The sequence below is a fragment of the Suricata suricatta genome, chromosome 13, assembly GCF_006229205.1.
Source record: "Suricata suricatta isolate VVHF042 chromosome 13, meerkat_22Aug2017_6uvM2_HiC, whole genome shotgun sequence".
NCBI lineage: Eukaryota > Metazoa > Chordata > Mammalia > Carnivora > Herpestidae > Suricata > Suricata suricatta.
Genome location: NC_043712.1, coordinates 19710709 through 19727285, shown reverse-complemented (window position 1 = coordinate 19727285; position 16577 = coordinate 19710709). Strand labels below are relative to the sequence as shown.

Genomic DNA, 16577 nt, shown 5'->3' with positions numbered 1-16577 from the left:
AAACCAATATCTGGAGCAGCCTGACTTGGGGATACACTAAGAGAGAGGAGAACAGAAAAACTGAAAAGAAATGCTAGTGTTAGGATAGGGAGAAAGATGGCCAAAGTATTTTCAAATACTTTTATACTGTTTTTCTTTTCTGGTTGTAAAAGTAATGGTTGTTCCCTGTGAAAATTTGAAAACACTGAAAACCCAAAGAAGAAAACAAAAACCCCTCTAATCACCTCTACCAGATACAACCATGGTTAATATTTACTTGGGTGTCTTTCTCCTTCAACCACAGATTTGTAAACTTCCTTTTCTCTCCCAGTGACAAAATTATTTTTTGAATTTCATTAATATTAATCCATGCCATCATTACTTTTTTAAAGTTTATTAATTTATTTTGAGAGAGAGAGAGAGTGCATGCACATACATGCAAGGTGAGGGGCAGAGAGAGGGAAAGAGAATTCCAAGCAGGCTCTGCACTGCCAGCACAGAGCTGGATGGGGCCTCGAACTCATGAACTGTGAGACTGTGACCTGAGCCAAAACCAAGAGTCAGACACTTAACTGACTGAGCCACCCAGGTGCCCCCATGCCATCCTTATTGAAAGCTGGCATGAGTCAGTCTCTGATTGGACTTTGGGACTCAATGGTGGATAGTGTTCAGGATTTGAATCATTCTCAGCCAAGGAGGACCTAACTAAGCTCAGTCTCTTGCCACAATGTGACACGCCCACAAGGCCCTACTCTGGCTCATGCCTACTTGGCCAGTGGGCAAGCAGATCACATTCATCTTGATGATTTTTGCATTGCTTTGGACCTTGATCTGAAACCGTCCAGAAACTGCTAAGGTCTTGCTTGCATCTGAGAAACACTTCTTGAACTTGAGATCCTATAACTTTTCTTTTCAGTTGAGTATTACCAACTGATATGGGTGTCGAAATTCCCTGTGGGAACTGGCTCTTCAGATCTTTCCAGAATAGTCAATGCTGAGTGAAATAAGTCAGGCAGAAAAAGACAAATACCATATGATTTCACTCATATGTGGAATTTAAGAAATAGTACAAATGACCAAATTAAAAAAAAAAAAGACAATGAAGAAACCAGACTCTTGGGGGTGTCTGGGTGGCTCAGACAGATAGTGCAGAACTTGTTTGGGATTCTCTTGCTCTCTTTCTGCCTCTCCCCAGCTCATGCACTCTCTCTCTCAAAAGAAATAAACATAAAAAACCCATATCCTTAAATCTAGAGAAGAAACTGGTTGCCAGAGGAGAGATGGGTGGCGGGAGGGGTGAAACACATGAAGGGGATCAAGAGTACCCTCTTAAAATTTTTTTAATGTTTATTTATTTTTGAGAGAGACAGAGTATGAATTGGGGAGGGGCAGAGAGAGAGGGAGACACAGAATACAAAGCAGGCTCCAGGCTATCAGCGCAGAGCCCAACGCAGGGCTCAAACTCATGAACTGTGAGATCATGATCTGAGCCGAAGTCGGATGCTTAAGTGACTAAGCCACTCAGGTGCCCCAAGAGTGATGAGCTCTGAGAAATGTATAAAGTTGTTGAATCATTATAGTGTACACCTGAAACTAACATAACACTGTATGCTAATTATATTTAAAAAAGAAAAAAAAACCCAAGCCTATGGGTAGCTCTGAGCTTCTGTGGCTGGTGGAGGGAGTGCTGTTCTCCGATCCAGGATGCCTGGCTTTCCCACAGGACTTCACTCCTAGTCCTGTGACCTTGGGAAGGGGACCAGCTCCAAGCCTCAGCCTTTCCCTCCATGAAATGGAGAGAATAAGCCCTCTCCAGCCTCACTCACATAGTTGGAAAGCACAAATGAGGCGATGCAGGTAAAAGTGCTTTGTAAACCGCAGTGTATCAGGCGAACCTACGTTGCACTTGATAATTGACCTCCCGACAGAGCCTGCGAGAGGGTGCTGACTCAAGCCTCTGTTGTTCTCTCAGACGGAGTGGACTCATCGGCTGCATGAGCTTTGGGGTGAAGTCCCTCCTGACTCCGGACAAGGTGGGTCCCAGGGAATCCTCCGGCAAGGTCATCCCACAGAGGCCGGGACTGGTGCGGGCAGAGCCTTTGTCTGGAAGCCCTAGGGTGGGCTTCTGTCTAATGTGTTTTACAGCCTCATTAATAACACTGTTTATTATATGAGTTGCCAAGGGTTTGGGTCCCCTTCTTGGTTCCTCTTGTCAGAGATCAGTGGTGCAGGCAGCCCCACGGCTTTCCAGGGGCTGTGGGTCTGGTGTCTACCATGGAGGACGCCTGCAGGTCCCTCGGAGTTCAGCACTGCTGGGCTGGCCCTGGAGGAGGAGGGCCGGGTGGTTCTCAGCCTCTGACCTAATCTATCAGGTCTCCTGTTTCTGGGTCTAGCAGGTGCTCAGGGGTGGAGTGAGCAGTGATGTGCCCTGTGGAGCTTTTCTTTTGGCTGAGTGAGAACTCTTTGGAAGCTAGAGACCCCTCCCACCGGGTAACGGGTCCCTTATCTGCCTCTGCACTGTACCCCCTCCCCCTCCCGCCAAACTGGAGGCTTTTGGGCAGGCGAGAGACATGCCATTTTTACACATTCCCAGAGATGTCCTGGTGGCCTCCACACGGAGTTGCCACTTGGTGTCCTGGAAGTGAAGTCTGGGCGTAGGTGGCTGGGGAACCTTTATCCTCATTGTTGGTGCCAAATATCTTGATTGCAGCTCTGGCTTCATTCCTTCCTGAGAGGACGTTCCCTCTGTGGGGACTTCTCAGGAGCCTCAGGATGCCTACTTTCTGGCCTCTCCATCCATCCCTCCCTCCCTTCTGTTCCATCAACATTCATTGGGCTCCTGCTGTATACCAGGCATGGTGCGAGGTTCATCAAAGAGCCTGTGCAGAGCCTAGTGGGAAGGCAGGTAGACCGCTGTTCTCCAGGGCCGATGGGCTATGGGAATTTAGCCGACGGGAAGACCAAGTCCCCCTGGAGCATCAGGGAAGGCTTCCTGGAGGTGTAGGCACAGCAGCTCCCTTTGGGGCAGGGCTGCTGGAGTGTCTGGCTCTGCAGAGATGCTGCTCCTGAGGGAGGCTCTGCAGCTGCTGCATTTTGAGGGGGTTGGTGGCTGCCTGACCTGTGCCTTCTGCCTCCTCTCTCTGAGCATGTCATGCCTTCTCTCACGACAGGAGATCAGCGGTTGGTACCACCTTCTGGGGGAAGACCTGGGCCGGACCAAGCACCTGAAGGTGGCCAGGCGGCGACTGCGGCCCCTGAGAGGTGCATGGACATCACCTTCGGCTTCTGCCCAGACATGCTGCTCCACCCATACCCTTGGCTTCTCCCTTCCCTCCCTTCCTGCACAGTAGCATTGCCCCAGTGTTTTGTGGCATCTGTCACCCCTGGCTGCAGCCAAGTCAGGGCTCCAGGGATTCTCACAAGTACCTGCTATAATGCAGGCTGCAGGCAGCCTCCTACCCCCAACACCTTTATTTATACGGTTGGACCTTCTTGGGAGAGGAGTACGGGCTTGACCCCATGTAGTTGCTGAACCTGCACTCTAGCTTACGGAGGGCTGGGCTTCAGGGGTTACTGCATGGCGCCTTCCCAGAATCCTCCCTGGCCTATCTTGCTGGCCTCGGGGTGTCTACCTTGATAGGCAGGGCAAGTGGGGAGTCCTGAGGCTCAGGACTTGGGTTTCATGTTCCCTTCTCTTCTGTCCTCACATACAGTCCAGGCTCCTGATTCCCCGTTTAGCCTGAGCTCAGGCAACCCCCACATCCTGGAGGCCAGCTGTGACCCGGACAGCCATGTGGGCCTGCCCTCTGGCCTCGGCCTCTGGGTGGTCTGTGGAATGGACCCTTATGTGCCAGGAGGAGCTTTCTGACTCTCCTCTGTTACCTTCCAGAGCCGCTGCAGAGAATTCCAGGAGGTGGGGACACTGAGAGCGGGGAGAACCTCAAGGTAGGTGGGGCATTCCCGTTTAGGACTGACAGGGCCTGGGCATTGCCCTGGGCTCTAACTTGCTCCTGGTCTGTCCCTTGGCCCAGGAGACCTTTAAACAGGACCGCATTTGGTGCCTGACACTCAGGTTCACTCGGAGCTTGGAAATTCAGCAAAGCATGCATTTTTAAGGGATTATTTTTGTGCTTTCCTCAGGTTACTCTTGGTTGAGGCAGTGGTAGGGGGAGAGCCAGGCCCAGGGCCCTGGATATGGAGGCATCTGGATCTTACCAGCTTTTAGTCTCTAAAATCTGAGTCTTCCCTTTCCCCCCGGCTCCCCTCAGACCTCTGGCTTCACCTGGCACCGTGGCCAGATCACCCCCAGCTTAGGCCTGCTTGATGTCAGGGAGTAGCTACTGGGTCCTCAACTTCACCAAGGCTGTGAATCTAGGGATCTTGGAGAATTCTTCCACACTCATTCCATCTCTTTGCAGGACACAGCAGGTGATCCATGGTTTTCTCTAACAGCTAAGAGAGGAGGGAACAAACTCCCCGAAATTGTTCTAGAAGCCCCTTTGCACCAGATGCTATCGTTACCTAATTTAATCCCCACTGCCACCTCTGTGATAGTTGTTACTTCCCCATCTCACACATGTAACGTTCAGAGATGTTAGGTCACTCTCTGTGGCCACATGGCCACTGAGCGACAGAGGCAGGACCGGAAGCAAGGCCTGGGTGCCTCTAAGTACACACAGTGCCTATTTGGGAAGATATGATGGTGCTGTTTTCCCTGATAATATCTTACATGTAGACGTGTTATATTCTACAAAACATTTTCCCTTTCATTGACTCAATTCTTTCATTCATTCATTGACTGTTTACTGAACATTCTCATGGGCTAGACCCTGTGCCAGGTGCTGGGGGAGAGCTGTGGGCAAGTCAGAGGGGCCTGCCCTCATGGAGCATATAGCCAAGGACTGCCCTGTCCAACATGGAAGCCTCTAGCCACTTGACGAGGGACTAGCAGGACTGAGAACCTGAACTTTTCATTTTATTTAACTTTAGTTCATTCAAATGTTCTTTGCACGTGTGTCTTGTCACCAGGATATTGGGACAGCACAGTATAAAGGAATTTGCTGGTTGCTATATTCTGTGGCTTCGTCAAGACTTTAAGCTTTGTAGCTTAGGCGAAGGAGCAGCAAAGACCTCTCTCCCTTTCTCTGTCCTTGCCCAGCACGGAGAGGGCAGTGACCTGAGAGCCCGCCTGGTGACTTGTAGGAATGACACAGATGCCGGCACTGCACGTTTCTAGATGACTTCGTTCTGGATCTGCACATAGGCCTGACCCGTGGGGACATTGCTCTGAGGCCCAATTGATTTTCCCGGGGTTTTAGACTCAGAGATGTCCTTAGGACTCAGCACTGTGGGGGAGTTGTCAGAAGCTTGGTCAGGCTGAGGGAGAGCCCCCACAGGTCACCTGCTCAGCTCTCCTGTGGTGCACATGGGGAGGAGACAGAGGTCCAGACCTGGGTGACCTGCTCACCATCACGGCAGCCAAAACTGGGCTGCGCCAAGGGACACTCTCTGGCATCGAGAACATGCATGGTAGGGTGGGTCTCCCCAGAGAGAGTGAGGTGGGTGTAAGCGGCACCGGGCTCACCAGGTACTGCCCTCCAAGGCAGGGAACAAGACTGGGGTCCCGCTCCACTCTACCCTGCTGCGTGACCTTAACCACTGTAGACCCCAGCATCTTGATGGGTCAAACAAGGAAGCCAGATCATCTAGTGATTGGAACTCCCTTCCTGCTTTGCCTTTATGCTCTACATGTCATCAGATCTTTAAAGCCGAGGAAACGGACTCTGAAGCAGCTTCTGAATGGCAGGCTGTTTCTCAGACTCTCCGTTTCCCATGCTCTCCGTTTTGGGCTGGGATGTCTGTGAGTGCAGCCCCCTACGGTGTCCTTGGGTTCTTTAGATGGTGTCAGTCCTCTGGATCTGCTGCCCGGGACCCTGGGATTTGCAGGGGGAGGTGGCGTTGTTATAGAGCAGGCCGTGTTTTCTGCCTGGGTTCTCGTCCAGCCAGGGGTGTTTGTGAGAACATTGGAATCACAAAGTGGCCCACGGCGGAGAATGCAGCCAGAACAAAGGCGCCCTCTCCCCGCCGGGGGCCGGGGGGAATACTAACTAGTTGACAGGAATTTTAATATAAAACTCTCCCTCTTCCTTGTCATTCTGAGGTTTCAGGAAGCCTTCGAGCTTATCGTGCAGAGGCACACAGCACAGACAGGGCTTGGGGAGGTGAGAGGTGATTTCCTGCCATTCTTCTGTGGGGCGGGCTTCCCAGGGCGGCCATGCCAGGCTGACGGGGCGCAGTGCGGGCTCCCACTGCTGGGGGGACAGCTGGGATTTCATGGGGCGGCAGCTGAGACAGGACCCGCAGCCATGAACCGGTTCAATGGGCTCTGCAAGGTGTGCTCGGAGCGTCGCTACCGCCAGGTGGGTTCTTGGCCCCTTGAGCGGGGGAGCCTAGGGTGTCATTGGGGGCCCAGGATGGGGGCACACCTGAGTAGGACTTCTCTCCCACAAGTCTTTCCTTGTTTCTTTCTGCTCCTTGCAGGTTAATTTCAGTCTAGGGTGAGGATAGAGTCAGGAGCTGGCCCCAAGGTCCACCCTTTCCCCCTTCTCTAGGGGCAGACCAGGGCCAGCTCAGTATCATCCTAACTGCAGACCTGTGGTATTCTTGGTGAGATTATCTAGTTGATTTTCTGTTATTTTTATCTGGGGACTGTGTGGGTTTAGAAAAAAAAAAAAGCATCCTGAGCTTGAGATTGGAAATGGCTGTGCTGCTGGGTTTTGTGTTTTTGCTAACTTTACACTTGGTTGTCTGTGTGTGATTGTGTGTTCTCACATGTGTTGGTGAGATGGGATGTTTCCGTGTGTATGTGTGCACACATGATTTCCTCCCTGGTAGCTGTGATGCCTTGGGGTGGTTCCGGAGTCCTCTGCTCCAGAGCCCATCCTCGCTGAGAAGGCTTGGCCTCTCAGCCTCCGGTCTTGGGATGTGGGGCAGAGTGGGAGCGATGATCACTTAGCTTCAAGGCACTTTGGGAGCTGCGTCGGGCACTTTTTCTTATAAACAAGGAATGGGGACAAGGAGGGTGAAGGCAAGGGGTGTCCAGATTTTGGAAATGTCCAGACTGAGAGGAGTTCAGCAATGGTTCTGATTTTAAACGTGTAGCTAAGTACCTCTGTGTATTGTACTGACCAGACTGGAATGTGGGTCCTGAGTCCTGCAGGCAGGCAGCCTCAGGTCCTGGGAGATGCCCAGAGGGGCCTCCTGCACTGCGGCTTGGACCCTGAGACCCACCTGTTCTCCCTGCTGCCTTCTCCAGGCCTCAGGGCCTGGCCTGCTCTCCCAGAGCCGGGCAGAACAGCCCCTATGACACCAGCAGCTGGGTGCAGGGTGGTGGGGCAGAGGGCGCTGGATAGGAGGTTGAGAAGTTTTTGGTCACCTTGAGATATGGGCCAGAAGACTGAGGCCCGCTGGCTGTGAGAATAGGGCAAGGCATGGAATCGGGTGGGACCTGGGTCTCTGGGACTAAAGTTCAAGACGGATCCTATACTAGGAACCAGCATAGGATTTGGGCACCAGCTTTTTGCTAGATATGGCTCAAACTCAGCCCTGCCCTTTTTTTTTTCTTTTTAACTTTTTAAAAGTTTATTTATTTTGAGAGAGCAGAGAGAGGAGAGAGAGAACCCCAAGCAGGCTCTGCACCATCAGCACAGAGCCCAATGCCGGGCTTGAACTCACAAACTGAGCTCATGACCTGAGCTGAAACCAAGAGTCAGATGCCTAGCCGATGGAGCCACCCAGGTGCCACAGCTCTGCCCTTCCTTAGCTGTAGCTCTTGAAAAGGTCACTAGACCTGCCTGAGCCTCAGTTTCCTTGTCCGTGGAGTTGGGATGGTAATCACCAGAGATGGTGCTCTGAGGTGAATGGAAGGCCGTGTACAGAGCACCTGGAGCAGGGGCCTGGGATGGACATCTAGGAAATGTTCAATCAACAGTGGCAGTGAGGGACTCGGGTGGAAGTCTGGGCGTGACAGAGGATCAGAAAGCAGGCAGGAGGGCAGAGGTGAGGTGCTGGCCTGGGTGAGAGCTGGGAGCAGTGACAGCCCCTGCCTGGACAGGAAAGAGCAAGAGCCAGCCCCAGGAAGGATGGCCTCTGCCAGGAGCTGCTCCCCTCACCCTCTGACCCCGAGGCCCCAGGGGACAGAGGAGGACTGAGAGCTGGGGGCTGCTCTTGCTCACTTTAGTCTTTGCCTCTGTGCAATGGGCATACTAGAACCAGCCCCACATTCTCCTCAGGGCTGCAGTGACCATCAGGTTCCCTGGACACTGAGCTCAGTGCTTATGATGGACAGAGCATGATTCTGTCTCCTTTACGTGGTCCCACCTCTCATGCTGAGCCTGGAGGGGAGCTTGATTCCTGGCACCCTTTACCCTTTCCTTCCCTTCCCAGCTCCACCTGACTTAGACTGTTTCTGGGCTGGTTCTTCTCAGGCTGGTGCCTAGGAAGGCCCGGGAGGCCTGGGTCTCCAGTCTTGCCTGGAGGGACCCAGGGTGTGGAAGGGAGATGCTGTTTTGTGGGAGCATGCCCCTTCTCTCCAGATTCAGCTCTGAGGCCACTTCCCAAACTGTTAGTATTGAGCCCATGGGTGCTGGGACCTGTTTGCAGAGCTGGGATCCCAGGCAGGAGGGCTGTGGCCCTTGCTGGGGTAGGACTGAGAAAAGTCTAGAATGACTTTGTAATCCTGGCTTCTGTAAGGCCCCCTGAAGGCCTTGGGAGTTGCATAGAGCAGACCAGGCTCCTGACATCTTCCCTCGGCCTCAGCCTGGGCTTTACACGCTAGCTCCACGGTTTGTTTTTCTTTCTTTCTTTCCATTTTTTTCTCTTCCTGTCTTAGCTGCGTGTTTTCCCAGAATTCTTATGGGAACAGGGTATTTTCCTGCCCCCTCCCCCTTCCCCGTGTCTGTCAGATTTCCTGTTTTACAAACTCGCTTTGAATCCAGGCCCAGGACTGGTGGGAAGCAGAGGCTCAGGGGCCTCCCCAACAGCCTCCAAGGCCCTTGGTCACCCTGCGTCTTCCAGGCCTCCCTTTCCTCATGCCTGGCCTTTGGGACAGCTGGTAGATGAATGCCAGGTGCCCAGCCTTGAAAAGACAAGCCCTAAAGGAAGGAGACAGGAGTCTCCTGACAAGGCCACTGGCCCTTGACCTCTTCTAGCTTGCTGAGCTGGCTTCTCCTTCAACCTGCCTGCGACACCCTCCCTGGGGCCTCACCAGGGCCCCCTCCATGTCCCCTTCTCTCAGGGAGTCTCTTGGGGCCCTGCTGAACCCCCTTTCCGACTTTAATGCCCTTTGGTCTGTAGCTCTGAGCAGTCTGGAGTCCCTCTTTGGGGAGGCAGGGTCTGGGCCTTCCGCACCCCACCCAGAGCCTAACTGGCAGTGTGCAGAGCGGGGAGCAAAGCCGAAGTGAACCGAGCCAGCAGACAGCACTGCCCCCTGCCAAGGGCCAGTGGCCCTGCCAGTTTCCTGCTGCTGGTGGGACAGTGCTGGGCTGTCCTCACCAAGCACTTGCTGAGTTCCTACTGTGTACCAAGCCCGCTGTCCAAAATCAAGCCCAAAGAACTGTTCCCAATTCTGTCCTCACACTTGACTCCAGTACATGTTGTGTCCTTCATTTCGGAGAGATCGGCCTATTCTTGTGGCCCTCTAGGACCCCAAGACCAAGACCTCATGCCTCGATACCTCAGCAGAACCCGGCATGCAGTAGGAGCTCGATAATTGTGTGTTGCTTCGGAAAGCAACTGGCTGGCCGCAGAGCAGAGCACCCGACCCAACTTGATCTCAGGGTCGTGAGTCCAAGCCCCACGTTGGGTGTGGCACCTACTTAAAAAAAAAAGGAGATGGGGCGCCAGGGTCATTCAGTCAGTTAAGCATCCGACTCTTGGTTTGGGCTCAGGTCATGATCTCAGGGGCTGTGAGTCTGAGCCCCACATCGGGCTCTGTGCTGACAGGGTGAAGCCTGCTAGGGATTCTCTGTCCCTGTGTCTCTGCCCCTCTCCCCAGCTAGTGCTGTCTCTCTCTAAATAGATAAACTTAAAAGAAAAAAAAAATCCAGGTGGTAGGGCCTTTTCCTCAGAATTCTGAAAGCAGGGTTGTGGATCCGCCGTGCAGCAGGCATGGTGAGGTCAGGGGCTGGTTCAGATTCACCCAGGACACTTATCTGTGCCCTCACCTGTCCCATCACCTGGGAACCCTCACTGGATGCCTTGGGGCCCCAGCAATGGACTGTCCTGAGAACGTTTGCACTTGTCCCCTGACCCTTGTCTGGGGGGATGTGAGTACATGTGTCCCTCTCTTCCCACCTCTGTGCTGTGGGAGAGTAGCAACCAGATGGCTTTGTTTCTGGGCCCTGAGCACAGGGCCAGCCCTGGACAGACGCTCCATGAATCCCTGGGGGGAGGAAGGAAGGGACTGAGGTGATGTGCAGGTCCAGTGGGCTTTTTTGGTAAAGGACTGGACCATGTGTCTATAGGGTCTGAGGAAGGTGAGGCTTGCCCTTCCAAGGCTCTATGCATCCTGGGCCCTTCTGGGTCAGCCTGGGTTTACCTCCTGAGTTCCCAGCCTTCCTGCTTGGTCCACGACCCAGCACTCAGGCTGCCTGGGCCAAGATAGGAAAGGCAAGAGCTGGCCAGCCTCCTCCTTGGCTCCAGCTCCCTTGGAGATGAGGGTGGCTCTGGGGTAGGCCCTGTGGGCTTCCAGACCTTGGAGCAGAGGCAGCAGCCTTGTGGCTTCTGGGAGTAACTGGGCGGGGCTGTGTCCTAGATCACCATCCAGAGGGGAAAGGATGGCTTCGGTTTCACCATCTGCTGTGACTCTCCGGTTCGAGTCCAGGCTGTGGATTCTGGTGAGTGAGAGCCTCGGGTGATGCCAGTCCCATTCTCCTTGCCCCCTGCCCCCCCCCCCCGCCATGCGCCTGGCGTTGCAAACAAGATGTATGGGAGCTGAAAGGGGAGCCCCAAACTGGAACAGTGGCCTCGTTTTCCAAAACCAAAGAATACTATTTTTAAATGACCACAGATGAAGCTGAGGTTTATGAAAATATATTCCCAATTGTTTTTTTTGTTTTTATCAAAATGAAAATAGTTTAAAAAAAATATTTCGTGTCCCAGTCATGTGAAACAGGAACTAAACCTCCGTTTCCAGTAAGGGCTGCACGGGGATATGAGAGTCGTTTATTGACTTTATTTGGAATTGGTATTTTATCCGATACCAAGCCTGATTAGCACTTAAAAAATCGGCATTCTCTCCCTATTTTTCACGAAGACCCCTGATCACAGAGGAGAAGCCAGGGCTTGGTGATGGAGGTGTGCCGTCCCCGTACCTGCCTGCGGACTGGCACAAGACAGGCCCTCAGGGAATGGCGTTAAGGACTAAATGGAGCATTTGAGCCTGGCAACAAAGAAGGGCTCTCGGAGGAGGCAGCCGTGGGAGCTTTTGGGGAGAGAGGGCGAGGTGGGGCCTGGCTGGAAGGGTGGACAGACAAGGAGTGAGCAGGCAGAGACATGAGGGTGAAAGAGTGCCTCCCTCCTGGGCCCATGTGAGCCACCAAGGTCCGCCCTGCTTCTGGCAGATGAGGAAACAGAGAGAGGCAGACCCATTGAGGCCACTGCGGGGGACCTAGGTCATGTCATGGGTCGGGGCACTGGCATGCCCTGGGCTCCAGGAGCCCTCAGATGGCTTTTCTTGGTCCCCGCAGGAGGTCCGGCAGAGCGAGCAGGGCTGCAGCAGCTGGACACCGTGCTGCAGCTGAACGAGAGGCCTGTGGAGCACTGGAAATGCGTGGAGCTGGCTCACGAGATCCGGTGACAGCTGTGGTGGTGGGCGGTTCTAGGCCTCGGGCTGATGGCCCCCTCCCCCGCCCCAGCCCCAGGCACAAGGCCTCTTCCTGTCCCCTCCTCCTCACAGCTAGGAGCCATTCACTGTGCTCCTCGGGAATCTGTTTCTTGGCCTCAGGCTCAGAGCAATTTTGGATCCCCGAGCAAAGAGCAGGGGAGAAGCCCTCAAACAGACCCCATGGTTCAGGTGCGGGTCCAGCACATCGCTTTCTACTTGAGCTCATTATTTGCCCGTTGTTCCTAAACGAAGTATAGATGTTGGAGATGTTTACGATCATGCACCTGAGTAATTGTTCTTTAGAGTGTTTGGGTCCCCTACCCTGGGACCCGCTGGGGTAAAACTCTCATTACCAGTTTTTTTGCTTCTAGAAGGACAGAGGTGGCTTGCTGGCTCCTCTCTTGCTTATACTTCTCCCGAGAGCAATGTCACTGGTTGAGTTGGGTACTCTGGTTTCACCCTGACCTTAGGGTACTCTGGTTTCACTTGGCCTTAGGGCCCTTCTCAGCCTCTGCTGGTCAACTACAGTTGACCTAAGGGACCCGTCGCTATCTGGGCTTGCGATGGCCTCTCACCTCCCTTCCTACCTGACCCCTGGGGCTTCTCTCCCCTCCCCCATCCTTCTTCTCTCTGCTGCAGACCCCTGCCCTCAACTCAACTTCTCTGTGTGACCCCCTCCCCCCACTCTAGGAGCTGCCCCAGTGAGATCATCCTGCTAGTGTGGCGCATGGTCCCCCAGGTCAAGCCAGGGCCAGATGGCGGGGTCCTGCGGCGGGCCTCCTGCAAGTCAACGCATGACCTCCAGTCACCCCCCAATAAGCGGGAGAAGAACTGCACCCACGGGGCCCAGGCGCGGCCTGAGCAGCGCCACAGCTGTCACCTGGTGTGTGACAGCTCCGATGGGCTGCTGCTTGGTGGCTGGGAGCGCTACACAGAGGTGGCCAAGCGCGGGGGCCAGCACACCCTGCCCACGCTGTCCCGTGCCACTGCCTCCACGGACCCCAACTACATCATCCTGGCCCCACTGAACCCTGGGAGCCAGGTATGGACAGCTGGTTGGGAGAAGGTGAAGGGCATGGGTCCCTGGCCTCGCGCAAAGGCATGTAGGGAGGAGCCTGCCAGGGGCAGGGGGTGCGAGTGAGGGTGTGGGTTAGCTCTGGCTGCCGCAGGGCTGCTCTGGGGGGGGAGAGAGAGCAGATCCAGGCCCAGGGGAGGTCACAGGGCAGAAGAGTTCACCTCAGAAGAAGGAAGCACTTTTTGCCAGCCGAGGCTTTTTCTACAGCAGGATGGGCTGCTGTGACAGGGGTGAGCCCCCTGTCAGGGGAGGTGTGAAAGCAGACCCTGCCTGATGGCGTGATGGGGTGTCAGAGTACATGCCCCAAAATGTTAATCCCGGGAGATACTCTGGGAAAGAAGTGTTCTGAGGCTGAATGAATTTGAGAACTAGCTCAAAATCTCCTTGTCTTCTGAGCCTGATTCCCCATGTGGATGGAGTAGGCTACTTGAGGCTCTGAGGGTATCCTGCAGTTGAGGGCGGTTTAGTTCAGCACTTTCAGAATTCCCCTGCCGCTGCATCCTTTATGAGGCTTCTCAGGGTCCCAGGGTGCCAGTGTCCCCTGGAAGGCACTTTGGAACCAGCTGTCATCCAGAAAGTTGGGGGCTCAGCCGAGGGGTTACACTGGGTAGAAGCTAAAACCTTGTTCAACCCTAATATTCTAGAGGATTCTGGATTCTGTGATCCCTCCAGGCACCCCTCTCTGCCCCTGAGCTGGACGGCTGTTTTTCCCATCCCCAGGCCACAAATGAGAAGCTCGCCTAGGTGTCCCTCCCTGTTCCTGGCGCTGACATGATTCTTTTGTCTTCCTTTGCAGCTGCTGCGGCCTCTGTACCAGGAGGATGTCATCCCCGAAGGTGGGTCTGTCCTTTGCCGCTGTGCCCTCCCAGCTCCAGAGAGATGTGAGGCAGCTGTTAAGACCCCCAGCACCCTGACACAGACTCTCTTTCCTCCCCATGTGTGCGCTCCCTCACTGAACCAGTGCCTTGCCTCCTCGGAGCCTCAACCGAGAAGGAAGAAGGGATCTTCCCACGGCGGTCTAGGAGACAGTGCCTGTAACTGGGAGTCACTCACTTTTACTGAGCAACCAATATGTTAGGTTCCTAGGCCTCTGGTCAGGCCTGCACAGAATGGGGGCAGGGAGGGCTTGAACCAGAGCTGCATGACTGTGAGCAATTCATGTTCCCTCCCTGAGCCTCAGTTTCTTCATCTATAAAATGGGGCTGATAATTTCCACCTCAGAGGGCTGTTAGGAGGGGTAAAGGAGATGCTGGTTATGAGCAGTAGTTTGTCCACGGAGAGAGACCACACAGGGGATGACTGTCTTTGAACTTTATAGGTTCTTCTTCCTTGGCCATTCAATCTGTCTCTCTCTTTTTTTTAAAGTTTCTTTATTTTGAGAGAGAGAGAGAGGAAGTGTGACTCAGAGAGAGGCAGAGAGAGAGGGAGAGGATCCAAAGCAGGCTCTGCACTGATAGCACAGAGCTCGATGCCCGACTCGAACCCACAAACCATGAGATCATGACTTTAGCCGAAGTGGGATGCTCAACTGACTGAGCCACCCAGGCTTCCCCCCGCCACCCCCCTAGCCCTATTTTTTAAGAGCCAGGGAGAGAAGCTGAGCTCAAAACCAGGGTCTTCTCAGGGCGCCTGGGTGGCTCCGTGGATTAAGTAACTGACTTTTGATTTTGGCTCAGGTCATGATCTTGTGGTTTGTGAGTTCGAGCCCTGCATTGGGCTCCACGCTGATAGCAAGGAGCCTGCTTGGGATTCTGTCTCCCTTTCTTGTAGCCCCTCCCCCACCTCTCAAAATAAATAAATAAACTTTAAAAACTAAAAAACCCAGGTCCTTCTCCCAGGAAGCCTGAGATACTAGTCTTGGTCCTGGAGCTGACTAGGCATTCCCATAGGGAATGTGCCTACATGCCTGCCAGGGTCCAGCTGACGGGAGTCCTGGCATCTGGAAGGCTGTGACCAGCCTTGCCTGGTGCTCCTGTGCTTGAATCCTTTAGCATCTACAAAATACCTGTGGACTTCCTCTGTTGAGAGGGGCCTTTCCCAGCCTGCAGACTCGCTGCCTTGCCTCCCTCTGCAACAGTAGTGTGACGTCGATGCTGGCTTGTAGCAGGTTCTTGGAAAAGTGCCTGCGTCTTTCGGGAGGAAAAAGGGCTCCCATCAGGCTCTGAGCTGCTGATGGGAGGCGTCTTCATCCTCTCCAGGGTAGGCCGTTTGGGTGGATAGGCCTGGTCTGTTGGAAATGAATCTGTGTTCCTTCTGGAGAGAAGTCTGATGGTTATTCAACACTGAGTTCTTAAAAAGCTTTTAGTCAGCGCATTAGGTAAGAGTGGAGATGTCCTTGCTAAATGGTGACTTCATTAAGGGCAGGGCCTGGGCCGCCCCATGTCTGCGTCTCCAGTGCTGGACCCAGGGCGTGGCAGGCAGCAGGTGCTCAGTAGAATTTCCTCTGAGTGACTGAGTGACGGAGAATGACGCGGGCTGGTTGCTCCTAGGGTGGAAGGCTGGTCACAGAGTGAGGGGGCTTTGGAGGCGTGTTGCTGCCAGGGGCTGGTGGTGTGGGACTGATTCCTTCTTGGCCTCCGAGACGCCTCCTGGTGTCCTCCCAACCTGTGTCCACGGTTCTAATCCCCTCTGTGAATACAGATTTTGTGAGCCAAGAAGGGCCTAGTTGTCGAAGCTGTGGAGAGACAGAGAAAGGGACAAGTCAGCAGATAATGATAATGTTAATAACAACGGTGGCATTTTGAACTCATTGTGTTAAGAATTGACCTTCCTTCATTTAATCCTTCATGAGGATAGTTTTTTTTCGATGTGCAAGGACATCTTTGTTCTTTATCAGCCCTCATCTTCATGGCTCCAAGTCCTGGAGTTCAGAGGAAGGGGTGGAACCAAACCTCCCCTTAAACACACTTGGGGTTCTCCAGAGGCTGGGGCTGTCACCATGGTGCCGATTTCTCCTTCGTCCTCTGGTTGGGCTGCCCAGACTCCTTTCATGGGGTAGGATGGAGCCGTACACAGTTGAATGGGATCTGGTACCCTTCCGAGGCCTAGGGCGCCTGCTGCTTGTAGCTGGCATGTTCCCCAGGGCCGCTGGGGGCCCTCAGCATTGTCCCCTGCCCTCAAAGGGGACCAGCCTCAGATGCTGCACCACCAGAGTGGGACGCCAGCCAGGCCTTGCCTTGGAAGCCAGAGCAAAGTTGAGTAATTACTGTGTTTGGTCAGTGAAGCAGGTGTTCTAGCAGAAAGGGGCGATGTGGGGGCTCAGACCAGACAGAGGATGTTAAGAGGTAGCAGGTGGGAAAGTCAAGGGGGTTGATTCTGCAGAGCTCAGCAGCTGGGTTGCAAACTGGACTGTTTCTTAAAAAAGATACTTTAGAAAATCCTTTTTGGAGAGCTGTGCCCGGTGTGTGTGGGGATGGGGCTCCCAGGCATGACGGTTGCATAGATTGGATGGATCTTGCTTTGTACCGTATCCTGGCCAGGTATCCTTGGAAAGGTCACCCAACCACCCTGGGGCTCAGTAGCCTGGTCCAGGGCTCAGTACCTGGCTAATGCAGGTTTCCTGGGCAAAGCAGACTTTCCTACCTGAAGGCAGAGGCATGTCACATGGCTTATTTATGGCTCTGCAGGCCCAAGGCGAAG

At 53.9% G+C, this 16577-nt stretch overlaps 1 protein-coding gene across 4 annotated transcripts in view; it reads left to right on the top strand.

Moving 5' to 3' along the window:
- Positions 1 to 16577, top strand: part of RGS3 (regulator of G protein signaling 3) — a 121154-nt gene that overhangs the window by 27594 nt on the left and 76983 nt on the right. For 2 of the 4 annotated variants that reach the window (XM_029919835.1, XM_029919838.1), the window contains 7 exons: positions 1952 to 2012; positions 3150 to 3240; positions 3869 to 3924; positions 10793 to 10874; positions 11727 to 11832; positions 12554 to 12905; positions 13735 to 13774. In XM_029919835.1, the coding sequence (XP_029775695.1) occupies positions 1974 to 2012; positions 3150 to 3240; positions 3869 to 3924; positions 10793 to 10874; positions 11727 to 11832; positions 12554 to 12905; positions 13735 to 13774 (766 nt within the window). In that variant the 5' untranslated portion in view covers positions 1952 to 1973. Of the gene's footprint in view, positions 1 to 1951; positions 2013 to 3149; positions 3241 to 3868; positions 3925 to 6308; positions 6399 to 10792; positions 10875 to 11726; positions 11833 to 12553; positions 12906 to 13734; positions 13775 to 16577 lie in introns of those variants that run through there. The other 2 variants (XM_029919836.1, XM_029919844.1) reach the window with 1 other exon arrangement.